Source organism: Palaemon carinicauda, chromosome 2, assembly GCF_036898095.1.
Source record: "Palaemon carinicauda isolate YSFRI2023 chromosome 2, ASM3689809v2, whole genome shotgun sequence".
Taxonomy (NCBI): Eukaryota; Metazoa; Arthropoda; class Malacostraca; order Decapoda; family Palaemonidae; genus Palaemon; species Palaemon carinicauda.
The window spans coordinates 146,424,110-146,448,793 of record NC_090726.1 but is presented as its reverse complement, the minus strand read 5'-3'; the positions used below and the strand labels follow the sequence as shown (position 1 = coordinate 146,448,793).

General features: G+C 33.6%; 1 protein-coding gene across 8 annotated transcripts in view; it reads right to left on the bottom strand.

The window, feature by feature from the left end:
• Positions 1-24,684, bottom strand: part of Stacl (Stac-like) — a 963,585-nt gene that overhangs the window by 214,140 nt on the left and 724,761 nt on the right. For 7 of the 8 annotated variants that reach the window (XM_068358813.1, XM_068358785.1, XM_068358749.1 and 4 more), the window contains one exon: positions 3,804-3,940. In XM_068358813.1, coding sequence (XP_068214914.1) covers positions 3,804-3,940 — 137 coding nt within the window. Of the gene's footprint in view, positions 1-3,803; positions 3,941-16,723; positions 16,844-24,684 lie in introns of all 8 variants that reach the window. The other variant, XM_068358768.1, reaches the window with a different exon arrangement.

Genomic DNA, 24,684 nt, shown 5'->3' with positions numbered 1-24,684 from the left:
CTTTTCCTTCTTTAAATTTTGGCCTCATGTCCTTGGGAAACATAGGTATACATATCAATTTACTATCTCTAGAGGTTCTTCCATGACCCTTATATGTTGTCTCTCAGAATCTTCCATCATCTTTTACAATTCCTCCTATGATTCACTAAATAGAACTGCCATCTGCAAAAAAAGTTATAATGTTAATTCCTACATTTTCCCTATCTAAATTCTTAAAAACTTGTTCTAGGGACGCTGTGCATAATTCAAGAGAGATGTGGTCTCCCTGTCTAACTCCTTTCTCAATTGGAATTGACAATTATCTTTATGTAGATTTAGGGTGGTAGTACTTCCCGTATAGATATCTTTAAAATTTCCCAACATAAAATTCTTCTATACCTTGTCTTTAAAGGGTTTTCATTACTGCTGACGTTTTTGACAATCAAAAGCTTTCTCATAGTCTAAAAAGGTCATACATGGTGATTTGTCATACTCTTGATTTTTCCATTAGCTGGTTAACTACATGGATATGGTCAGTCGTTGAATACACACTTTTAAAGCTTGCCTGCTCTCTTGGTTGATTAAAGCCTAGCTGTCTGCATCTTTCTATTCGGCCTAATATGATCTTTGTAAATATCTTACATTTTACTGAGAGTAAACTCATTAGGCAGTAATTTTTCAGGTCTTGTGTGTTTCCCTTTTGTGAATTAGCGTAGTGATAAAGTTTTTCCGAGCTATAGGTGTAGAGCATTCTTATGCAGATATTTTGAGTAAAGTTTGGGTTTTATTGTTTTACTAGTATGAAATCTCTCTCTCTCTCTCTCTCTCTCTCTCTCTCTCTCTCTCTCTCTCTCTCTCTCTCTCTTTACAAAGTCTCAGTTAAATACTCACTGACAGAGCCTCAATAAATAACTTCCCAAGCTTTATAGTCAAGCACCACAGAACTAAAAACTATAAACTTTCGTGCATCGGCAACATGAAGGAAACTCTGTTAACTTTGTGCGATTCAACTCGGCAGTAAATAAAATATGAAATAAGTATGTTAAATAAATCTATTGAAATTAGAATGCTAATTGGAAAACGATAGATCAGTAATCATTGTTTCTTTTAGGAAATGTGAAATATCCTTCGGTAGCATGCCATAAATATAAGGGAGTTATTTGATCAGAAAATTAAGGTTACCAACGGCAGACCATACCAAGTTAATCAGCTAGCTGATTTGGAATGTATGAATGTACACAATGGAAAATATGATTTGCTGTTTTTATTTACAAATACGATACTAAAATGTGAATATTACATGCATTATTATTGGATACAGTTAGGTGAAATACCAGTTTAATCAAAATCCGGTTTATTTCAATATAGATGTAATTATTTACCAAAGTAAATGGATATACAGTGTACAGCGGGAGCTAGGATGAGCTGGGTGGAGAGAGGTAAGTGGGGCGAAGCACGCCCAATGTAAAGGAGTGCGGACTATTTGAAATCATAGCACCGTGAGAATTGTTATCGAGAATTTGATTTTCTATTTAATGGGCATTGCGGTTCTCTGTGTAGCCTGTAAATGAAATCGCAAAGGGAGAACTCGCGTAAAAAGAGGCATGACTGTATTACATTTACTTTTGTTGTATACCCATATTTACAATAAAATACATCAAAGGGATTTAGGTATATAAGGCCCCATGTCTGTTTTGGCATAATACTTCAATTTTCGGAAGTCTGTCCAATGAATTCAATCTTTGGTACATTTTATATATATATACATATATATATATATATATATATATATATATATATATATATATATTTGTCCAGGGATGTAATAGGGTTCCATCCCTTATATATATATATATATATATATATATATATATATATATATATATATATATATATATATATATATATATTTGTCCAGGGATGTAATAGGGTTCCATCCCTTTAGAGTGAAATTTATCATCAGCGAAGGCACTTTGAACGAAGTCATTTGGAGCGACACTATTTTGGACAAAAAGGTAAGAGCGAATGGTATTTTTAGCGAAGATTGGTTTCGAGCGATTACCCCGAATGGTTGTTCGCTTAATTTGCCAGTTTTCAAAGAATTTTGAAGTGAAAAAATGGAGCTTCAAGAAGGCGATTTAAAGTCTAACAGGCTCTACTACTTTATTAATGGTCGTTAACTCAATGTGTCCGTTTTGAAGTAGTTTGCTGCTTGAATGATGTTTTAAACAAGTTGTGTTTTATTATTCTGGAAAATACAAAACAATTCTTCAGATCTTAGTAACTATTGAAGGTAACCCATCATGGAAATTGCAGTGTCCAACTGTGGCATTAAACAAAATAATTATAATAGATTTATTAATAGAAAGGATAAAACTACTCAAACGATGATTACATGGCATTATGAAGTGAAAAGTTGCAAAAGACAGTTAGGCACCACATTGGAACACTAAAAAGACAGAAATTGCACCCGATCCAGAGAAAAATATGGTATCGAAGACAATGTTAGAACGTTAGTTAAAATGATGACCTGCATTCCTCTCTACATATAATGTTATAACAGACTTTCAAGCTGTACATGATTTGTAAGATTATGAAGAAGACCTTGGTATAATCTTTTTATTATTTTGAAGATTAAACTATATTGGCCGTCCAATGGCAAACAGCTGTAGAAGAAGAGCAAAATTTCCCTCATCTTCGTGGAACTTTTTTTTAACAGGGTTTAAATAGATCTCCCGGGAACATAATTCTGTGTAGGGGTCGCAAACTGCTTCTCAAAGCAGTGCATCTTATGGTCACCCAACAGTTTGGTTCTTAGTAGAGGGAAGGGAGCCGAAAAACAACTAAATATCTTGAAATAATTTCAGAACCCTTAGGAAAGAAAATAAAATAAGAGAATTTAGAAAAAAATAAAAGTAATAAAATCTGGAGAAGATTTTGAAATTACTGCTCATCTGAGACACCTTGCTTACATAATTTTTTGAATAAATTTTTTTTAGAACTTATCTTTGTCCTTGGATTTGGTTTTCATTTTAAACTGTATTTTCCCCCATTGCTCTCAGAATCCTTGTACACAAAATAAAATATATTTTTATGTGCTTATCAGAGACATTTATGAAATAAAAAAAATTCTAGAATTTGTGATTTTTCTCCCTAGATTTGTTTTCATATCGAATGGCATAAATTTGACTTAAGTCAAATTGTTACTCAAAATGACATCACTCAAATCGTGTTAAATTCACCAGGTGGAGATTCGCTCAGCGACATCGCTCAAAATGACATCGCCCAACTTGCCTTCGCTCAAACAACAGGGCACATGTCTTATATCTCCCAATCTTTCAAGTAATTTAAAATCCTCTCTGAAATGAGACTTGTAGGGTTTTTATCTACCATTTGCTCATCACTGATGGACTATTTATTGAGTCCTGCTTTGTTACTTTTACATCATTGTTTTAATTTCCAGATAGCTTTCATACTAATTTTTGCTAGGGGCTTAAACAAATAATTTGTTTTTGATGTCTAAAATACATGTCTTTTGTTAGAGACCTGGTTGGTAAATCAAAGTCACACAAAAGGCATCAGTCAAAATCAACCAAATGTAACGGGGGAAATTGAGTGGTCAAGGTGTAAGAGTCAAGCTAATTTAGTTTAAAACAACTTTTCAGGGCCACATTAGGAGTCTAACCTAAATAACCGCACTCTGTGGCCCCCCAGACAATGCAAGGTGCTCGGGGACTAGGAGTAATTACACTAAGAAAGCAATGGCTGTTTGTCAGCATAATTTTCTTTAATTAAATGTAACAAAATTTTGAGATTTCACTTACTTTACTAACAGGAGAAGGACAAGGTGAGGTGCTTGCTGAACTCAGAGATTTCTCATTTTCATCAGGAAGTTCTACAGAACTCATCCTCATGTTACGGGTGGTTAAAAGGCGTCGGTTATGGACAGGACTTGATGGTGCTGCAGAAGATAATTCAAGTGTGAGATGCATATTATTGTTACAGGTAATTTACACATTGACATGAGATGACTATAATTATCACATCATGCCAGGGTAATGTTACCTACTTCCCTTGTTGCCTTAGATAACCTCTTTTCTATTGTAAGCTGAAGTAAAAGGCTATGAATCTAAAAAAGACCACCTTTTACTAAATGAAAGCACTTCAAAGAACATATCAAATAGTGCAACTACTGAATGATCCAAAAATTACTGTACAACTGCATTTATAAAACATGAAAATATTAAGTGCATACTTTATACAATATGTACAATAAAGCTTTAAAGATGAATGTGAATATCTAGCACTGTGTTTAACAGGGGATTTAGTGCATCCTGCAATCTAAGAAAATTCATTTGTGATGCACTTTACTAATGGCAATAAAAGTAAAGTCCATTCTGTAATTAAATGTGGTAATCATCAAAAGAAAAAAAAAATACCATCTTAGATATGATAATCTGAATTTTAAATCTTGTGCAGCAGAAAAATGTGTGAAATACTAACATTACATGCAATTTCATTTAATTACCAAACAGTACAAACTCAACAATTGTTATAAAACTATTTTTTTACAAAGTACCATAGCTTCATGCAAAAAGCACGTCCAAAAAGAAACATAAATGGAGACAATGGCTGTGCGGCAAGCAACCAAAACTGCACTCCGAAACAACATGCTCACAAACAGGCAGCACAGTCAATTACAATTATTATACAAGTTATTTCCCTTGTTAACTGTGCAACAAGTCTAGAATCCTATCAAATCTAGTAAAATTTCATTGCTCCACAATAGAACATCATCCAAATAGATCTTTGAAATTCAAGCGGAAAATCCAATAATTAAAAACCAAACACATTATGCCACTCTCTTGAACAAATAAAGATTAAGAATAACACAATAACACCAAATGGAAACTTCTCTTTTTAATCCACGCTAAGAACCTAATACAATAAAAAAGGCTATCCATGCGAGAACAAAGCAATGAAGTAAATAAAAATAAAATTCATCACCATGTCAAAATGTCCATCACAAACATCTCAAAGAATCATTTTCTGAGTGTTTACGAAGTAGAAAAATATTGGGTAGAGCTGGTGATCTTTGAAATGTCCTAAAAAATTCTAAAGGATACATCTACAACAAGAGGCAATTGTTTTTATCCCTTACAGTCTTGTTGCCATTTTTTAATTAGACAAAACATTTCTTGAGATGTGAATCGTAAGAATCCGAGGGGATTTTTCGACAATTATTATCCAAAAGCGTCTTCAAAATCATGGTCTAAAAATTTCCTAGAAGTTTCAAAATAGTGGTGCTGGGCAAGAATTTTAACCTTATATACTATGAAAGAAGCAATGACAAAAACTAAAAAAAAAAAAAAAAAAGGGCGGGGGGGGGGGGGAAAGAATACCATATTCATGAAGGGTTTTTGCCACTTCTGCAAATTGAAATTTTGGGTCATTAGTTAAAGCTTATCACTGAAATAATACAAACATTTGTAACTGGTCCCAAAATATTCAAGATTCTATACTAGAAGGGCTGCCGCTGTCGATAATACATAGAAGTATCTACTACACAAAAGTTTCCTCAAGTCTTTTTATGGATATCTAGCATGGTATTATATATAAACACTCATTGTAGAACTAAAGTTTTGAAGGCTCATACTTGATTAGCACATTTCTATTTTGTTACTGGTTTATTATGAAGTAATGCGTATATATTCCATTTAGAATATGGCTGAAAGAAGCTTATACACTAAAATGTGACATCAAGATCTTTCACCATTCGTCATTTTACATAACTAGTAAAAAAGAATTTAAAGAAAATACCATTTGTGCTGAAAATGGTCAGTGTTTAGAGTAAACCAGACTATTTGTCCCTTTACCTATAGTAAAGAGAGTGGATAGCTTATATGGAAGGTGGTGAGGAGGGGGAGGTGTTACAGCAGTGTTACTTGAAAAGGGGACTCCCTCCATAAACACAGTGTGTAACTGTCCTTCAAGGGATTTTTTCTCTTTAGTGCATTTTAATGGTACTTACTGTTAATCACTCGAGGGCCTTTAAAAAAATGATCAAGAGAAGTTTGTCTCTGCCTCCCTTATATGAGGCTTCTGAAACACTTAATGCTTTGTCATTATAAAATTCACCCGCACTGCTCGCTACAACCTTATGTGGATGATATTTTGCAAAAAATAATGTGTACCTTAGCCATTTTCCCATCATTTCTTTCATCTCTGAATCCCTTCCTTCCTCCTCTGAAAGTATATCCTCAAAATCATCCAAGTCTCTCTCTGCTTCACAGTCTGACCACAACTTCGTCCATGCAGTTCACTGTTCTGGAAGACACTTTGGCCCAGGCTTGTCACCGAGGTTTAGAACATGGAAAAATATTGAAGACGTTCTTCTAAACTCTCCAAGTGTTAACCGTGTATCAGAGGGGACCTCAAAACACCTTTGAAAGAGGGCCTTGATATACAGTTTCTTAAAGTTAGAATCTACCTGTTGTTAAATGGGCTGGACAAGAGGTCAAGGGTTAAGAACTTCACAGCAATAAAGTAAAAATCTCATGAGAATTCAATCTCTATTTTTATAGGGTGAATGTGTACTGTTTGTGACGAGGAGTGTTTTGAGTGGCAATTATTTCTCCTGCAGGCGTTTCTTGACACTGAACTCCACACCATCTATGCATTTATTCCACGAAGACCTGCCTAGTTACCCAAGCTTTACTGCTGGACCTTCACATCACCCTTATGTTGTCCTTCATTATGTTCTTGAAAACCTTGGGGCTTTCAGAATGGTAAACAAGTCAGAGCTAGGGCTTAAAAGTCTTCACTTGCATTCCCACACAGCAACATAAGCAGCTTTTCTTTCATAGGCTTATGTCAAGGCATTCTTTTCGTGGGTGATGAATGTCCTTCCTGGCATTTTCTTCCAAAAGAGGCCTGTTTTGTCACAGTTAAAAACTTGTTGTGGACTAAAGCCGTTTGTGTTATTGTATTATTTAAATTCCCCAATATGTTTCTCAGAAGTTGCTTTGTCTGAACTGGCAACCTCCCCCAACCCTTGCTATGCTATGAATGTCACTTCTCTTTTTGAATTTATCAAACCAAACTCGGCTAGCCATAAAAAATTTACTAGAATCTGCATCATCAATTTTTTCGGGGTTTATAAAAGGATGTCTGAATATATTTGCTTCACCTTTGCACATATCATTGTCTCTCAAATGCTATCACCTGCAAACAGCTTTTCACTAATTCATATCAATAACAATTTCTTAACTTCCTAAATGTCCTTATTTGTTTTCTTAGATAAGTCATGACTTTCCTTTTGCTTCATTAGCTTTTTTTATTTTTCAAAATAGTCCATACAGTCAATTTCAGTATTCCATACTCTTTAGAAGTGTCGGTCAAGTGGACACCTCTTTCTGTCTTTCTAATTGTCTCCTTTCTTTTCTTCATAGTGGTTCTCAAAACCTTCATTTTGTATTACCACTGCTAATACTAACCCTCTCATGAGCCATTTTGTATGGATTTCATACTAAAGATACTAAAATGGAGAATTTTAGCAAAATCATTAACGGAATAATGTTTTCCAAGCTTGTGCTGGGAGAGAGATATGCAATAACTAGGCCAGTCTCCTTTTTCTCAGACACATCTTTCGCCTTAGCTAGGCGTCTCGACCCATACGAGTTCTTCCGAGTTGTTCAATCTCCACATTTTATTTTTTTTTGGTCACCAAATTGTTTGAGTTCTGGGGCATTTGATCTCCAAGGTAATATTCTTACTTTAGTAATAGATAAAAATCGTTAATACTAAAAGAATTAATATATAAAAATCCATGATTTTATCATTACCATTACTTAAGATCTCTTCAATGGAATTTGAAATGTGATGTTATCTTCTATCATTTAGATAGATGGGACAGTCCACCAATATAAGCTCTGCATTAATAAAATGATAAAAAAAAAATCATATCTTTTGGATTACTTTTACTTTTACTTTTAGAGGTTTATTTCTCGCCCTCCATCAAACACTAAAGGTCTGTTCAGGCGGGCCTTGGTGTATGAAAAAATAATTCCTTTCCAGTTAATATTTTGCTCTGTATCGTTATCAGTTATTTCGCTAGCATTTGTATTCAGGCTTAATAGTTTTCAGGTCACTATTATAACACTTTCTAAAAAGATAAGTCTTCAGGTTTTTCTTGAAGGCAGCCACATTTGTGCTATTCTTGACATCGAGTGGAAGGTCGTTAAAGAGTCTCGGTGCAGCATAACTGAACGTTCTTCCTCCTATTGCATGATTCACACTAATTTCGAATAGTCTATGTGGGTCATCTGCATGTCTAACTCTTACAGTGGCGCTGGTAGCTTCAGGGTAGGGGACCAAGCAATCACGAAGATATTTAGGCTTATCACTTGTAAGTGCTTTGTGAGTCAACAAGCAAATTTTAAATTCAATCCTAGCCTTAACAGGTAACCAATGTAGATCGATTAGTGCAGGAGTTATTCTCTCCCGAAATTTAATGCCTTTTATCAGTCTAGCCGCCCGGTTTTGCACATTTTGAAGCTTCCTTAGTAGTGTATTGGGCAATTTGTAGTACAGAAAATTGCAATAATCAAGCCTTGATATTACATGACTCATCACTAAAATTTTTGTACTGCCCTCTGTTAAATATTTTCTAATAAATGCTATGTTTCTCAGGTGATAGTTACACACTTTCACTGTGTTCACAATTTGGTCCCTCATTGACAAATTACAGTCTATCAGTACACCCAAATTTTTCACAACAGGCACAATTCTAACATCAGCATCACCAATTTTTATACTTTGAATTAACTGGTAATTCTTCAAAGCCACCCTTGTGCCAAAGAACATACATTCTGTTTTATCATCATTTAATTTGAGCTTTTTCCTCTCCATCCATGTTTTTATTTCAGTCATTATCTCATCAATTTTCTTCCCTGTATCTTGTGTTGTTGAAATTGAGAGGTAAAACTGAGTATCATCTGCATATAGTTTAAAACCCACTTTTTGTTTTTTCAAGATGTGTGATAGCTCGATAGTATATATGTTAAACAAGATAGGGCCCAGGACACTACCCTGTGGTACACCCTTCATAAGAATTCTCTCATTGGATCGGTTTCCAGAAACTTCTACAATAGTCTTCCTGTTCACTAAGTAACTTCGCAAAAATTTCAGTGCTTCCTGAGTCACTCCAATAGACTTTAAGTCGTCAAGTAAGTACTCGTGCACAACAGTGTCAAAAGCAGCACTAAGATCTAACATAATTAAAATTCCACACTTTCCCCCATCAAGAAGACCTATCATATCATTCATTATTGAGCACAAAGTAGTTTCTGTAGAATGATTAGCTCTGTAGGCCGATTGATTTTCCGGGAATACCTCTAACTCGTCAATATACGCCCATAATTGCTCACTTATGACTTTTTCAATAAGCTTTGACATGTAGGATAAATTTGAAATGGGCCTATATGAATTTAGCTTATGTGTTTTTGAGATCTCAAAGTCTGGTTCCACTTCAAGGTTTTTTATTAGGTCTGAGTCTTTTCCACATATGACCAAGTCGAGTGTATGACCACCTACTGACGTTGATACCAAAACACTGTTTATTAAATTAAACATCTCAAATACTTCCTTGAGTTCTTTAGCCTTATTATCATTTTCATCATCTACCCAACAGTTGAAGTCTCCACCAATTGATGTATTTTTAATATCGTCCACCACACCCACAAGAATACTAAATTCTTCAATGAATTTAGTCATATTACTCGCTGGTGGTCTATATAATGATATTATATTCAATACCTTATTGTTTCTTGTCAGTTTTAAACAGATATATTCAAACGTTTCAAATACTATTTCATTCATGATAGAAACCCTAGAGAAAGTTTTCGACACAAAGACACCCACTCCTCCTCCAGTTTTGTCCTTTCTTGGTACGTGATAGAAATCATGAGTACACGGCGTCATCTCCTGAATCTTTGAGTTATCACTAATATTTCCCTGCAACCAAGTTTCCGTTAATAAGCATAAATCTAATTCCATTTCGTTAATAAGATTTCTAATCTTTAAGGTTTTATTCCCCACCGATTGAATATTTATCAGACCACACTTAACCAATGGGCTAGACTCCATGATCGGTTCTATTTTTTATCCTGGTAAGCTCCTCCTTGTATACTTTACAGTTATCGTCATATGTCTTATGATTCGTATCATTGTAATTCCTCATTGTGCAGTTATGACACTTTAACGTATTTACAGTACAATCCGTGGTTCGATGATCCTGGCTACACTTGGCACATACCTGAGTCTTGCTACAATTTTCAGCAGTATGACCAAATTCTTGGCATTTATAACACTGAAATACATTGTAGGAATCATAGATTTTACAGCATCCTCCAAGCGTGGTATATACTCTATCATCTCTTTTACGGAAGACTTTCCTGATAGTTGGACTACACTTTATAATGACGTGTAATTTACCGCTTTGTCTTGATTTAAACTTCCTGATCAATTTAAAGTCTTCTTCATTTTCACATATATCATTCAACCATTCATTCTTCTCCATTATACTGGCAATTATATCATCTTCATTTTCATCAATATTGCAGACCTTGATCTTCGGTTTAAGTAGATCCTTTTTATCTACTTCTACCTTAATGTCATTCTTGACCTCTTCTAAGTCATTTTTAGCCTTTTCTAACCCAGTTTTATCCGCAAAATTAACTACCAAGTGGCCTTGTTTAGAGGTTTTGACCTGTTCGACATTCGTGGTTATCTTCTTCATGATAGTTTTCTTGATATCTGAAGCCTTCTTATTTTCCTCCGTAGATTTTATAACCAAAGTGTTTCTTGATTTCAACTTACTTGCATATGTAGTCTTGGTCACATTCTCTTTTTCGTATTCCATAAGTTTCTCTTTCAGCTCGACAATTTCTTGACGCATATCCATGTATTGAGCAGTTATCATATCCATAAAACCAGACATCTGTTGTTGTACATTTACCTTCATCTCTTCTATGATGATGCTTAGTCTCGTCATGTCATCAACACATGCAGACTCAACACATTTTGGACATTTATAAATGATGTTCCTGCTTTTTAAAAGAGTACTTGTACCATCCCTTAAGTTAGAGCAAGCTACTTCATCATGGTACCATCTTCGGCATTGATCGCATTGTATCCCATCATTGACATAGGACTCACAGTGCCCACACATGCCATGTTTGCCTCCGTCATCACATTCTTCATAAGCTGCTGCCATTTTACTTTCCTCCCTTCCTAGGAGTACCGCGTCGATTTCAGTCACAAATAGATCGAGATCATTCACGGGATTACGTCTTCCTTTTCGTTTTCTAAGGAAGGACATATTGAATCATTTTTCAATGAACTTTTCAAGTAGCCCCACCCCAACGCAAAAATGCTGGGTCAGGCCTTTCACTACAGACCTCACATAAAAGGAAACCACTGATTTTTAGCACTATATTTCACTAATATCAACACTAGCAAACACCCACAAAGATATTTTTCATAGTATAGACAACGAGATACACAAATGATTTCGTTTAAAGCCAGATTCGATACAGAGCACTGAAACACACGTCCACACCCGCGTATGATTTATACAGTCGGGATTAGTATTACCTAACACCAGTCTCTTCAGCCTAATCACGAACCCTTGCAAGCTCTAGATAATGAAGACTTGTATATATTGGTAGGGCTTTCCAGGATAAGGAACGACGCTCCATAACACTTCAGTACACTTTCTAGAACAGGTAATGATTCATCACAAAAATTAAAACTAATGTTTGATTCCTGGTATCATTACTACTGTATAGTTGAATACTGTAGATGAGGAATATTCAGTTTTCATTCACACCATTTTGGATATTTGATTCACAAGATTTTTTTTTTTTTTTTCGTGATTGATGATGATGTAGTCTCGTCTTTATCGAGTGACCAACTCACACCTTTTCCTCTTTAGTATAAATATATCATCACTTTTATTTCTCTGAGTCTATCACACTTTATTCTTGGTTTACTGATAAGTTTACGTTGTTGGTGTTTGAATTTTTGGTTAGGTGGCAAATCCCTAGCATGTAATTGTTTATTTGCTAGTTTCAGTTATATTTTGCTTCTCAATTTCTTTACTCTTTCTGTTTGCTGTAGCCTATTTGATGGTATGTGGAATTGAATTAATTACAAAATGGTATTTGAATGTCTTCTTCTCTTGACTTTTGCAATTTTTTTTCTCATGAGTTACTTTGTTATGTTGGTGTTTGTGCTTTTTTTTTTTTTTTTTTTTACATATTCTGGTGGTTTACCCATTTTTTATATGGTGACTTTTTTGGCAGACCATTGAAGACTTCGACTTCAAGTTCCAATTTTGCCGCTCTAATGGGGATGACCATGGCCATCATATCTTGTAGCACAATATCCTGAGTTACATTGTGTATATATAAAATGGTAATTCTCTAGATTTAGCACAATGGCCTTGAAAAGGTTGGCTCAATTTGTTGCAAAGCGTTTTTTTTTTTTTGTTAATGGTCACTAGGTCTGCAGTATGGTCATAATAAAATTTACTGTGATGATGTTCACCACAGTTTTAGCGTTGAAAGGGTTTTGATATTTATGGTCTTGGCTCTTTGTTGTAGCCTCAAGTTTTAGATGAATACTTTGTCCTTTAATTCAGAGGTTTTTACATTAATATTGCCTTTTATTACCTGAATAATGGAGACATAGTTAACATAACTTTAGGTAGCTAAAGTAACGAGATTGTAAAAGACAAGGGAAATAAGGTTTCCAGATGTTAAAGAGCCTAATCTGGCTGATAAAAAGAGAACTTTCTTAGAAATCCACAATATCAAGCAGTTATAACTTTTATTGATGAAAGTTTTCTTAGCCCTAATGAGTCTGGTTTTGTGCCAACTCCAAAAGAATTCAGAAGGCAATAAAAGTTGCAGCAGAACGAGATTCCATAAGGGTTGATATACTTAATTTTTGCAAGCCTCAATAGCAAGTAAGTGGGCAGAGCCAAATCAAGGATTCGATGAAAGTGGAGTTGCGATAGAAAAAAAATGGATAGGATTTAAGTGATTATCTACCTTCAAGTGGAATCAATATGCAAAAATAGTAACTTGCACAGCCTCCCTATGCAAATTCCTTTCAAAATAATGTGGATATATAGAAGACTTACAGACTGACCAAGTATTGAGTGAGTTTGGGTGTAAAGAATCTTTTTGACAAGTCACAATATTTTGAAACAAAAGTGTAGAAAAATACAATATATGGGAAAATTAGACTGCCTTTCTCTGCCAAACAACTAAATTCAATAATAGATATACTGTGTATGTCAAAATTCAAGGGAAAGTGCACCTATAAAAATTGGCTATATATAAGCTATTCGTTCAAGTTCATTTCAACTTATGATCTAAAATGAGCATTTAAACATTAACCATACAATTTAAAGATTCAATAAAAAACTAGGAAACTTTACTGATAATTATAATTTAATCATATATTGGATCCCATCCACTGAAAAATAATTTTTTAACCATTAATACTGGCAATGGAATAATCTAACTACAAGCAACGCCAATTTCTGGATAAGGTAGCGAGCACTGTAGTTTCCCCCTTTTTTAATGTTCAAAATACTATAAGCATTACAAGGGAGGGCTCCTAGTCCCAAAGAAATCATACTGAACTCTGGTAATATGTTAGTTGGGGATTTCATTCAATTTAATTGAGACAAGAAACACAACCCCCAAAAAATTAGCTGGTGAGAAAACAATGACCAGCTAATGGAAGCATGCTTTATTTTGAAACCTTTATTACACTTAAAAACTTGACTAATTGGGGTTCATCACTCAGAAATTCTACTTTCTGTTTTAAAACGGTCTCAGTATCTGGTTTTGGTTTGCATATCACAAAATTCTGGACTCCAAATCTCAACTGTCATCAGTGTGTTTGTGTTCTTAGGCACATAGCTGACATGGGAAGATACCTGATTTTTGTGTTTGTATTTTGGCAATATGAGACGTAAATGTCATAATAGATGCAGCATTTGGAAGATAGAGAGTTTTGCTTTTATTTCTAAACAACACAGAAAGAAAGATAGAGAGAGAGAGACTGACTCCCAACTCTGGTAGCATGTGCAGCAATTCACTTTCAGTAGTTAATTATAGGTCCTTTTCCTAGGGTCCTTCAACACCTAAATTGAAAACAAAAATTAAGTCCTTTTCTTGTCATTAAAGTACTCAAGACAATAAAATATGAATACACTCTTACCTCAAAAACCAAAACCCTAATTTTAAAATATATTATTGCACATGAAGGTGAATAGATTATTCATAAACCATCTGAAAAAATGCATATCCTACGGAAATTTATCACCATTACGTGAATAATAATATCAATTCCACCGTGAATGCATCCTTTTCTTGTTTGTGTGGATTACACAAACTACACATACATACATACATACAAACATACATACACACACACTATATATATATATATATATATATATATATATATATATATATATATATATATATATATATATAAAGTAAGACTTTTTTTCTCAATTTTCAGTATATAGATTTCAGTGTGGTTAACAACTGCTTGATTAATAACAGGCAACAATATTGTATTAGTATAATGCAGTCTTGCTAAAGCTAAATAAATATCTGAACAAACTATTTAAACTACAGACTGTAAAAGACGAACAATATTCGATATAAAATAGGAAGCAACATAAACTATACTACTGCAGATGTAGCTTACTATACTAAAACGATAAAAATCTGTTGGTCTGTTGAAGATCTCTATTAAGCCTTCAGGCAAAAAGAGCTTCCAGAGGAGCACTAGAGTAGTAAGTCAAGTTGGCTCCAAATGGGTGCCACCTATTGGGAAAAAAACTGTTTTCTATTGAACGGCGTCGAGTAGCTGGTTATTGAAGGCAATGGTGGCGGCAATATTCTTTTCTGCGAGGCATTTAAATACAGCATCATCACAGTAACACTTTTACAGTATCAACTGTAAAACATACATGACATAAGTTTCTGGACAATATCAATCTAATTTCAAATATAGTACTGCACAGGGTCCTTATACAAGCAAGTAAAAAACATACATATTGTATACAGTATATATATATATATATATATATATATATATATATATATATATATATATATATATATATGTTTGTCCACGGTGGTGATATATTAAATGTCTGTATTCAAATCTGTAGTTAATGTAAATGGAAATAAATGTGAATGTGTTTATGCATAATGTACAGTATAGACTAATGATGATTAAACTGCATTCAGCAAACATTTTCTTTACAACACACTATTCTGCTTGTTTAATTTGTGATTTGGAACCTTTTACCATTCCTGTTAACATTAACTAGCTTTAAAGTCTTGCAAACCAGTGTCAGTACAGAAATAATGAGAGCTGAATACTGGCAAAAACCCAAGATCTTTTAATAGAGGAGAGCATCTAAAGTAGTAAATGTATTTCAAAAGTTAATTCAATCCATTCAAAGTCATAAGCTAAAATTAAGGAAAAATTTATCTCGTAAAATAAAATAAAATTAGAAATAAGAGATGAACAATTATTGAGAAAATATTGCCAATAAATAGGACAAAAAATTAGATTTTCTTCAGCAAATTCTATTCTTCTTGAAGGATCCCATACCTTGAGAGATTCAGGTAAAATAAGAGATCATAATAATTCAACAAAGGCACTCTTATTTTCTGAAGACAATGTTGTGACATTAAGAAACTGCCTTGAAAACTGAAATTTTAAGAGTTGATTAAATATCGTTAGCCCGGATTCTTTACTGCGGTTTATACTAATAAGTAAAAAAGGAAATTAACCCCTTGTGAATATTAAGCTACATTTAGACAAAAACACTACATAGCACTTTATCTTTTAAGATAATATCCACAAAAAAAGTGAATGCACATAAAAAACAATTAGAGCAACCTCATAAATATGGCTATGTTCAACTAAGGGAATACAGAAAAATAACGTTTTTAAGACAAAAATTAACCCCCCCCCCCCCCATCAAAATGGTTCCTTTATTAGTCACCAAACGTCATACACTGAAACATACCAGCACCAATTACAGACATACAGGGATCTAACAAAGTTTAAAGATGAAAACCATAATGACTGAATGTGAAACCTAAATTTTCATTTACACGTATGCACAAAATTTATACATACTGTACTGCTTATGCATTAATAAAAATGTGTTTGCTTTTGTATGTGTATAGGCTTAAGAGCTTATTTGAGCATGTTTATGGATGTAAAAGCATATTTTGTACTGTTCATGATTCTAAATATTTACTTCATATACATGTGCATATATCTTGTGTGCAGAGGACTTCAAGTATGTATGGATATCCTTGGTCTATACATATTCATAAACATAAACTAAGATTATGCAAGATGCTTGACAATCACTGTACCAACTAGTTCTAGTTCGTAAAACGTGGTAATCACTGGGAACAAAGAATGAACACGATAATAGTTTATCCTTAGTAATAATCAAAAGGGATTAGCTTCTAGAGTATATGCTAATAGAAAGTACGACAATAGAGGTAGCAATAGTAGTAGTTATAGTTATAATAGTAGTACAGTAGTAATTTCATCCAGGCAGCATAGCTACAGTTCTTCTGGCCTGGCTATGCACAAGGATGAAGGGGAATGGTGAGTGTACCAGTGTGGCTCTTTAGGTGGTTGTAAAGGGGCGATTTGGGACGGTGGTGATGGAAGTAGTGAGTGGTGCGGGATTTGGTGGACGCTATCATACCCAGGGCGAACACCGAGAGTTTAGGTTCTGAAATAAAAGGTATAAGTGGAAAGTAGGAGAAAAAGAGATTAGTAGCATTTCTGCAGCCACATCTACTTTAGAGAAGTTGGACCAAGGCCAAAATACAGGAATATGTTTTATAGAAAAGTTCCTGAGAGATGTACAGTAAAACAGTGAAGTATAAAAACAAATTTTGGACTTTCCTGAGTTCACGTATGAGCTGTGGAGAGTTCAATTCTAAATAAAGCATTTATGAACCTAATGTTGAGTAGTTTTGAGTACTGTGGTTAATAATCTCAATTTTGTGAACTTTATAATTTATAAACCTTTTAGAATCATATCTTTATACACAAAACCATACAACCATTAAAGACAATAGAAATATATTCTTAAGTATACAATACATAAGTTCTTGAAAATTTTAATAGGACAATTATCTACTGAATGTTCATATGTATGTGCAACCTGCACAATACATCTTATTTGAACTCAACCTAATATATATATATATATATATATATATATATATATATATGTATATATATATAATATATATATATATATATATATATGGATATATATATAATATATATATATATATATATATATGTATATATATATATATATATATATATATATATACACATACATAAATATGCATATATACACACACACACACACACACATATATATATATATATATATATATATATATATATATATTGCATAACCATTATTCTACTGTATTTAGCTACAGTATTGAGAGAGAGAGAGAGAGAGAGAGAGAGAGAGAGAGAGAGAGAGAGAGAGAGAGAGAGAGAGAGAGAGGTTAATTAGATTTATATCCTCTCTCTTTATATCTTCTCATGATAATCCTGCGATGCTATAAGAAGAAAGTATAAAATTCTGGAGTAATTATACAATTTTTTCCACCTGAAGTTATTACCACATTGTTCATTTACATACAAAGTAATTATGTAATGTTTTCTTACAGAACTGCTGAATTTACATGGTTACATATAGCGCTACCTCAAGGTCTAGCTAGTTTATCCAAGGATAGCTTTAAAAAAACAACCGTATGAATAATTTTATTTATTTTTTTAGAAACTGGACGTAGTAGTATTCAAATTTTAAAGTTGTGATTACGGCCCCAGTTAGAAATTATTATACTGCATGTGAATAAAATTTCTGTAACGGATGTTGCCGAGCTTTATTTGGTTACCTTTCCACCCATCGAATTCTGAATATTGTCATCAGCATGCGGTCTAATTCCTGTTATTTATGAATATCTTAGATTGCATACCAACCGTCCTTTTTGCTTTTAGATAGTACAAGCTCCGGCATTCTATCCTCATTTTATATTCAAAGAGTGATTGTTATCATTTTTTTTTTTTACTTTACTTTAAGGGCTGCTTTTATGGTCCTATGCAGCAGGGGAATCCTACTCTCTACAGGACCTCCACAGTTATTTTTTCATGTTGGTTCAAAAGCATTCAACATTTCATACCGCACATTGCTCGTTTATTATCAAACCCACACGGAGTACCTAGAGAACAAGAAAGTCTTCACTTTCCTCTTGAAAGCCTTAATATCTTCAGTCTTTCGGATGTCTAGTGGGAGCTTATTGTATAGTCTCATGACCGTATATCTACAGGCTCTAGAGTCTACAGTACACATATATCTAGGTTCCAATAATTTGAAACCAGCTGTAACTATTCTCGTGCCAATACGATTTGTTGGCTGCATATGTACAATTTTCTTAGATATTTTGGACGTCCGGTTCTGATAACTTGGTGGGTTATTGTGCATATGTTAAACTCAATTCTCGCTTTTTAACAAGCAGCCAATGTAAATCTATTAGTAGAGGAGTGATCCCTTCTTGGGGTGGGACACCTTTTATCACGCTTGCTCCTCTGTTTATTATATTTGGTAATTTCTAAAGTTGGACTTAGGGTAAATTGTAGTAGATGGAGTTACAGTAGTCAATCCTGGTAATAACGCAATTTATCACGAGTTTCTTTACAGAATGTTCATCCAGGTACTTCTTTATAAAAACAATATTTCTAAGATGATAACCAGCAGTTTTTACTACATTATTTATTTGGGCATTGAAATACAAGTTACAGTCAAGAGATACGCCTAAATTACGAACTACTAATTATCGCGGCAGAGTTGTTAATTATGTTCATTTGAATATCACCCAAGTTTCTTATGCAGTTTTTCTCTCCAACCACCATAAACTCAGTTTTATTTTCATTTAATTCCAGCTGTTTGATTGTCATCTATTCCCTAACACTGGCAAGAATTCGGTTTAGAGTTCCGTAGTACTGTATCATCTATTTCATTTATGGAGAAGTAAATTGTGTATCATTAGCAAATAGTTTGAACTTCACTCCATACCCTTGTAGTATTTTCGACAGACCAATAGTATAGATACAGAATAAGACTGGGCCTAGTGCACTCCCCTGGGGTACCCCTCTGTTTAACGGTTCATATGATGAATAAAAGTTTCCAATTTGCACACAGTATTTTCTGTCAACCAAGTAGTCTTTTAGGTATTCATAAGCTTGATCTTCGATACGGATGGACCATAGATCATTTAGTAGCAGTTCATGAACAACTGTATCAAAAGCTGCACTAAGATCGAGTAATAATAAAATATTGTACCAGATCAATTTCATTCATCACTTCCATCATATCATTTACAACAGAACAGATAGCTGTCTCAGTAGAATATAATTTCCTGTAAACAGACTGGTTGTCTGGCAAAGCTTTTATTTCTTGCAAGTGACTAATTTGTTATTCAATAATTATGTATTCTAGCACTTTTGAAATATAGCATAGATTAGAAATAGGTCTATACGTGTTTAATTCCTGATAATCTAGAGCACTTTTCAGAACCGGTGTGATTATAGCCATTTTCTCAGATTTGAGAAACTAACACTCATCGATGCTTGTATTTGGAATTCTCGTAATTATATCAGATAGACTAGAAAAGTTACTCCAGTTACTTCAGATACAGTACTGACATTGGATCGATCGCAGAGTTGGTTTTCTTTGCTCTCTTGATAATCTTGGTGACATTGTTTTGTTATATCACTGAATCTCGTAAATTTTTTCTGTATATCTGGTGTAGCATTAATCTGATGTCGAATATTTGTAAATGACCTAGTTATATTTTCTATTTGGTTTTTAAAGAATACTATGAAATTTTGCTAGTTTCTGGTCACTGTACCCTGCTGGTAGCCTTTTTTTCATTTAAATTTCTCATTATACCATTTGGGAGACAATATAACTTATTTATATTTGTTTTTTTTTCTTATAGGCATAGGTAATTATATTGGCACACTGTAGTTTTGTATTCTACCCTTGTATTTTCAGTTTTAAACTGATACCACTTTCTTTACGCTTTTTTTTTCTTTTCTCCAAAGTTTCTCCATCAAACCAAAGAGATCGGTCTTTAACAATTGCAGTCTTTTCCACCAGTGGACACATGGTATCATATTCTCTTTTAATCACACCATTATATATTGTCATAAGGCAGTCAACACACACAGCGCCCAACAAACGTTGGTTATCATGATTGTAAGGAAAACTGATAGCATCAATTATTTTCTTTGTAACTTCTTCAATAAATACAAAAGGAGAGAAATTTGATTCATGTCAAATCTATTTTCTTCACAACTATGTGTTTCTGTAGAGATAGTCTAAATGTAATACGTTTGTACAGTGGAGAGATAGTGCACTTCTTTTCTACATCTATATCAGATACAATGTTATTCATTCCATTACTTAAAACTAGGTCCAACGTATGCACAGTCAACATTATTTACCAGTTGATATGATTCCAACAACTCAATAAATGCTGAAGCATCAAGGTTTGATCCGTCATCCATCCAAAGATTGAAGCCCCTACAAATAATTAATTCATTTATTCTCCATGAAAATCATCTTAATGAGTACACTGAATTCTTCAAAGATGATACTAGTATTTGTTGTCTGAGTTTTGTCAACTGTTACAAAGGATATTTTTTTTTTTCGTGCATGAAGTTTTTTATATATATTCAAAGCTTGTTACACTATTTCTTTTTAAAGTCTAGAGATTCGAGTAACCCTTAAGAATTTAGAACCCGGGGCCCCCACTCAGACCTGTCCTTTCCCAGAATATGAAAGCAAGGATGTATGTTGAGGTCATTTCAACGATCCTGGCCTTGTCAGAGTTATTTAACCATGTTTTAGATAACGCTAGGAAGTCAAAATATTTCTCATTTATCAATTTTCGAATGTGAATAGTTTTATTACCAACAGATTATATTTTTACATAGGCACAGATTATGACATCCTTAGTATCCATGGTCAGTATTTTCTGCTAGTCTTTTCAATTCCAAATCTTAAGCTTTGCAATTTATTGAATTCACTATGTGGTCATTTGGTTTGTTTAACTTACTGCAGTTTAAAAATTTTATCTGTTGCGAATTACATTCTTTGGTGGGATGTTTTTTATAGACATTTCCTGCAAACTTTATCATTAGTCTTAAACATGCAATCTTTTCCAAAATGTATGTACCTCTGACAGTAGTAGCAGGTGATTACATGGTACGTATGTTATAGGTACCACATCGCAGCATAACTTTGTCTCCATTATCATGAAAAGCCTTCCGAACTTCAAGATCACATTTCAACAAATAGCGAGTAGTCCCCCCCTGCCACACTTTTCTTGAATACCAGACTTATCTTCTCTTCTATGTTATGGATATGGTTTAGGCAACAACTTCTTTGAATCAAATCGTTTATTAATTCATCATTGTATACATTGCATATCATTATTTTAAGTTCTAGTTTTTCAATTTACCTCGTCTCATGTCGGCAACATTGGTTTGAATCCTGTTAGCTGCTTCCTCTCTGATATTTCCGTGAGCAAAGTTTACATTTCCATATGAAGTTGACCTCATATTAAGAATTGTTATGTAATCAAGTGCATGTTCGACCTCATTTTTTCTGTCAGTGATCTTAGTTGGTGCTTTAGTTGATTGAAGTACTTGTAGATTTTTTCCTTAACTTTGTCAGCATATGTAATTTTCTCTTGTTTTGGGTCCACCAGTGTTTGAAGTGTTTATTGATTGCATATTCATCGCTAGACTATCAACTTCTCAGTGAGATCAGTAGTCTGGGCAAAACTTTCTGCGTCCGCAGTGAGTTCCGCAATTCGGCGTTCCAATTCATCAATTTTCTCTTCATGTTCGTTAATATAAAGTTCTTTCATTTTCAATTCCTCCTCCATTTTCAATTCAGTTATCTTGTCCATAATGCCTTCATCTACTCAGTGTGGACAAATCCATTTCAACCTTTTCAGCACAGGTTCTAATCCGGTCATGTCTTTCCTCTCGGATATCACTAAGAACTGGACAGCATACTAAATGGGACCTAAAACAAACAATGTGATAAGATGGATTTGGATTTTTTTCATTCTTAAGGTAAACTGAAGTTTAATATATCCAAGTATTTTCTGAGCTTTCTTTTTAACTTTTACTCTTGCTTAGTATTTTGCAAGTCACTACTGATAGACTCATAGATATCATCATCCCCTTACCATGTAATAGTTCACTTTTGGCATTCTTGTTTTTCTAATCTGTTTTCATGATTTTAAATTTTCTAATTTGAATGGCATTGGCCACTTTACTGAAAATTTACTAGATCGGTTTTCTTATGTTTCATAGCATTTGAATCCGTTCTTTTGACATAAACAAACTAACTACTTTTGATAACCAGCCCTAAGTCTGAATCATATTCTATGAAGATAATTAAAAGAACTCACTGCTAAAGCTTAAGGCGCAATAATAATTTGTTGCAAACAATAGGGCGTTGCATTAAGATGAACTTTTTGTAGATACATTCCCAGTCTTCTGTCCAATCTCCTACTACATGTATGATACCTAGATTTCTTTTAAAAAATGGTGAATATGGCATGCTGTTAAATGCTTTTTGCAAATGCCCATCCTCTACTTGGTTACTTTTACATGCCTATATATAAATTCACAAATAGAGCTGCATATATATATATATATATATATATATATATATATATATATATATATGTATGTATATATGTATATATATATATATATATATATATATATATATATGTGTGTATATATTTATATATATAAATATATGTATGTGTGTATATATATGTATATGTATATAAATATATATGTATATGTATACATATATAATATATATAATATAGACACACAGTAGGTCCTCCGGTTGACATGATACCAGCTTACGACATTTTGTGGATACGGTGTATATTCCATAAACTATTACGAAAATATGTTTTGACTTCCAACTCTTGCACTGTTAATATGAACGGGCGGACAAGATTACCTAAGTGTGTTGGAACAGTTTCTCTTTATGGTGGTAGAAGAAAATGGAGTTACAGCATAAGAGCATCATTCTAACTCACTCAGTTGCCGTGCCGTTGGTATACTGTTCAGGACTGTTGTTTCCTTAGTGCTTTTCTTGTAAATTTTCCCCTATAAGCCTTTGCTTGTCATCATGGCTCCCCAGAGTAAGGCAAATAATATGGCAGTGCATCAAAATAAAAAAGGAAAGCCATCAACATGGAAGTGAAGTTGGACATTGTGAAACGGGCAGAAAAGGGAGAAATGCCAACAAACATCGGTCGTATATCCCAACTTTAGCCGTTCAACATTGCATCAATTATATTAGATAAAGATTGTATTCTTGAGCATACGAAGAGATCTGTTCCTATGAAACTGGCAGCGATTATGAAGCCGCTCAGTGTTCTCACTATCGAGTTGGAGAGATTGCTAATTCTTTAGTTAGAAGGGAGTCAATGGCATATCCCATGTAGCCTTCTGGTAATTCACGAGAAAGAAAAAAGGGGGAAGGGGTTAATAGATTTATCTTAATGTTGTTACTGTTCTTAGAAGATTTTATTTCAATTGTTCATTATGTCTCTTGTCTCTTGTGGATTATTTATTTCCTTTCCTCACTTGGCTACTTTTCCTGTTGGAACCCTTGGGCTTATAGCATGCTGCTTTTTAAATTGGGGTTGTAGCTTAGCAAGTAACAATAATAACAATTGTATTTTATATGCTTTTTACAGTAACAGTTTTCTCTTCACTATTGCTCCAAAGCGCAAGCCAGACAAGGATGGCAGTGCTTAAAAAAAAAAAAAAAAAAAACATCACCATGGAAGTGAAATTAGCCATTATGAAACGGGCATAAAAGACAAACGCCGAAGAACATAAACCGCTTACTCAAACTAAACTGTTCAACTGTTATAACGATTATCAGGGCTAAAGATAGCACGGTACCCTTGAGCATCTGAAAAGATATGCTTCTAAGATATTTACAGTGATTCCGAAGCAACGTACAGGTCACATTGTTCAGATGAAGTGACTATTATTGCCTGGTTAGACAACCCGTGTCAACAACATATCCCAGTGAACTTTTAAGTTAATTCAGGAAAAATCAGGAAGATTGTGCGAGACATTAAGAAGTAAAAAATTACTTTCTTACTGCATTAACATATGTGAGAAAGACTTCGTCCATATGTATTAAGACGAGTTCCGAATAAGGTAAAAACTCAAATTACAACATATTGTAGGGGTGGATCTCTGTTGTATATTGAGGACTTACTGTGTGCATGTGTGAGTACATACATACATACATACATACATATATATATATATATATATATATATATATATATATATATAAATATATATATATACATATATATATGTATATATATATATATGTATATATATATATATATATATATATATATATATATATATATATATTTATTTTATATACTTACAATTAAATCAATTCTA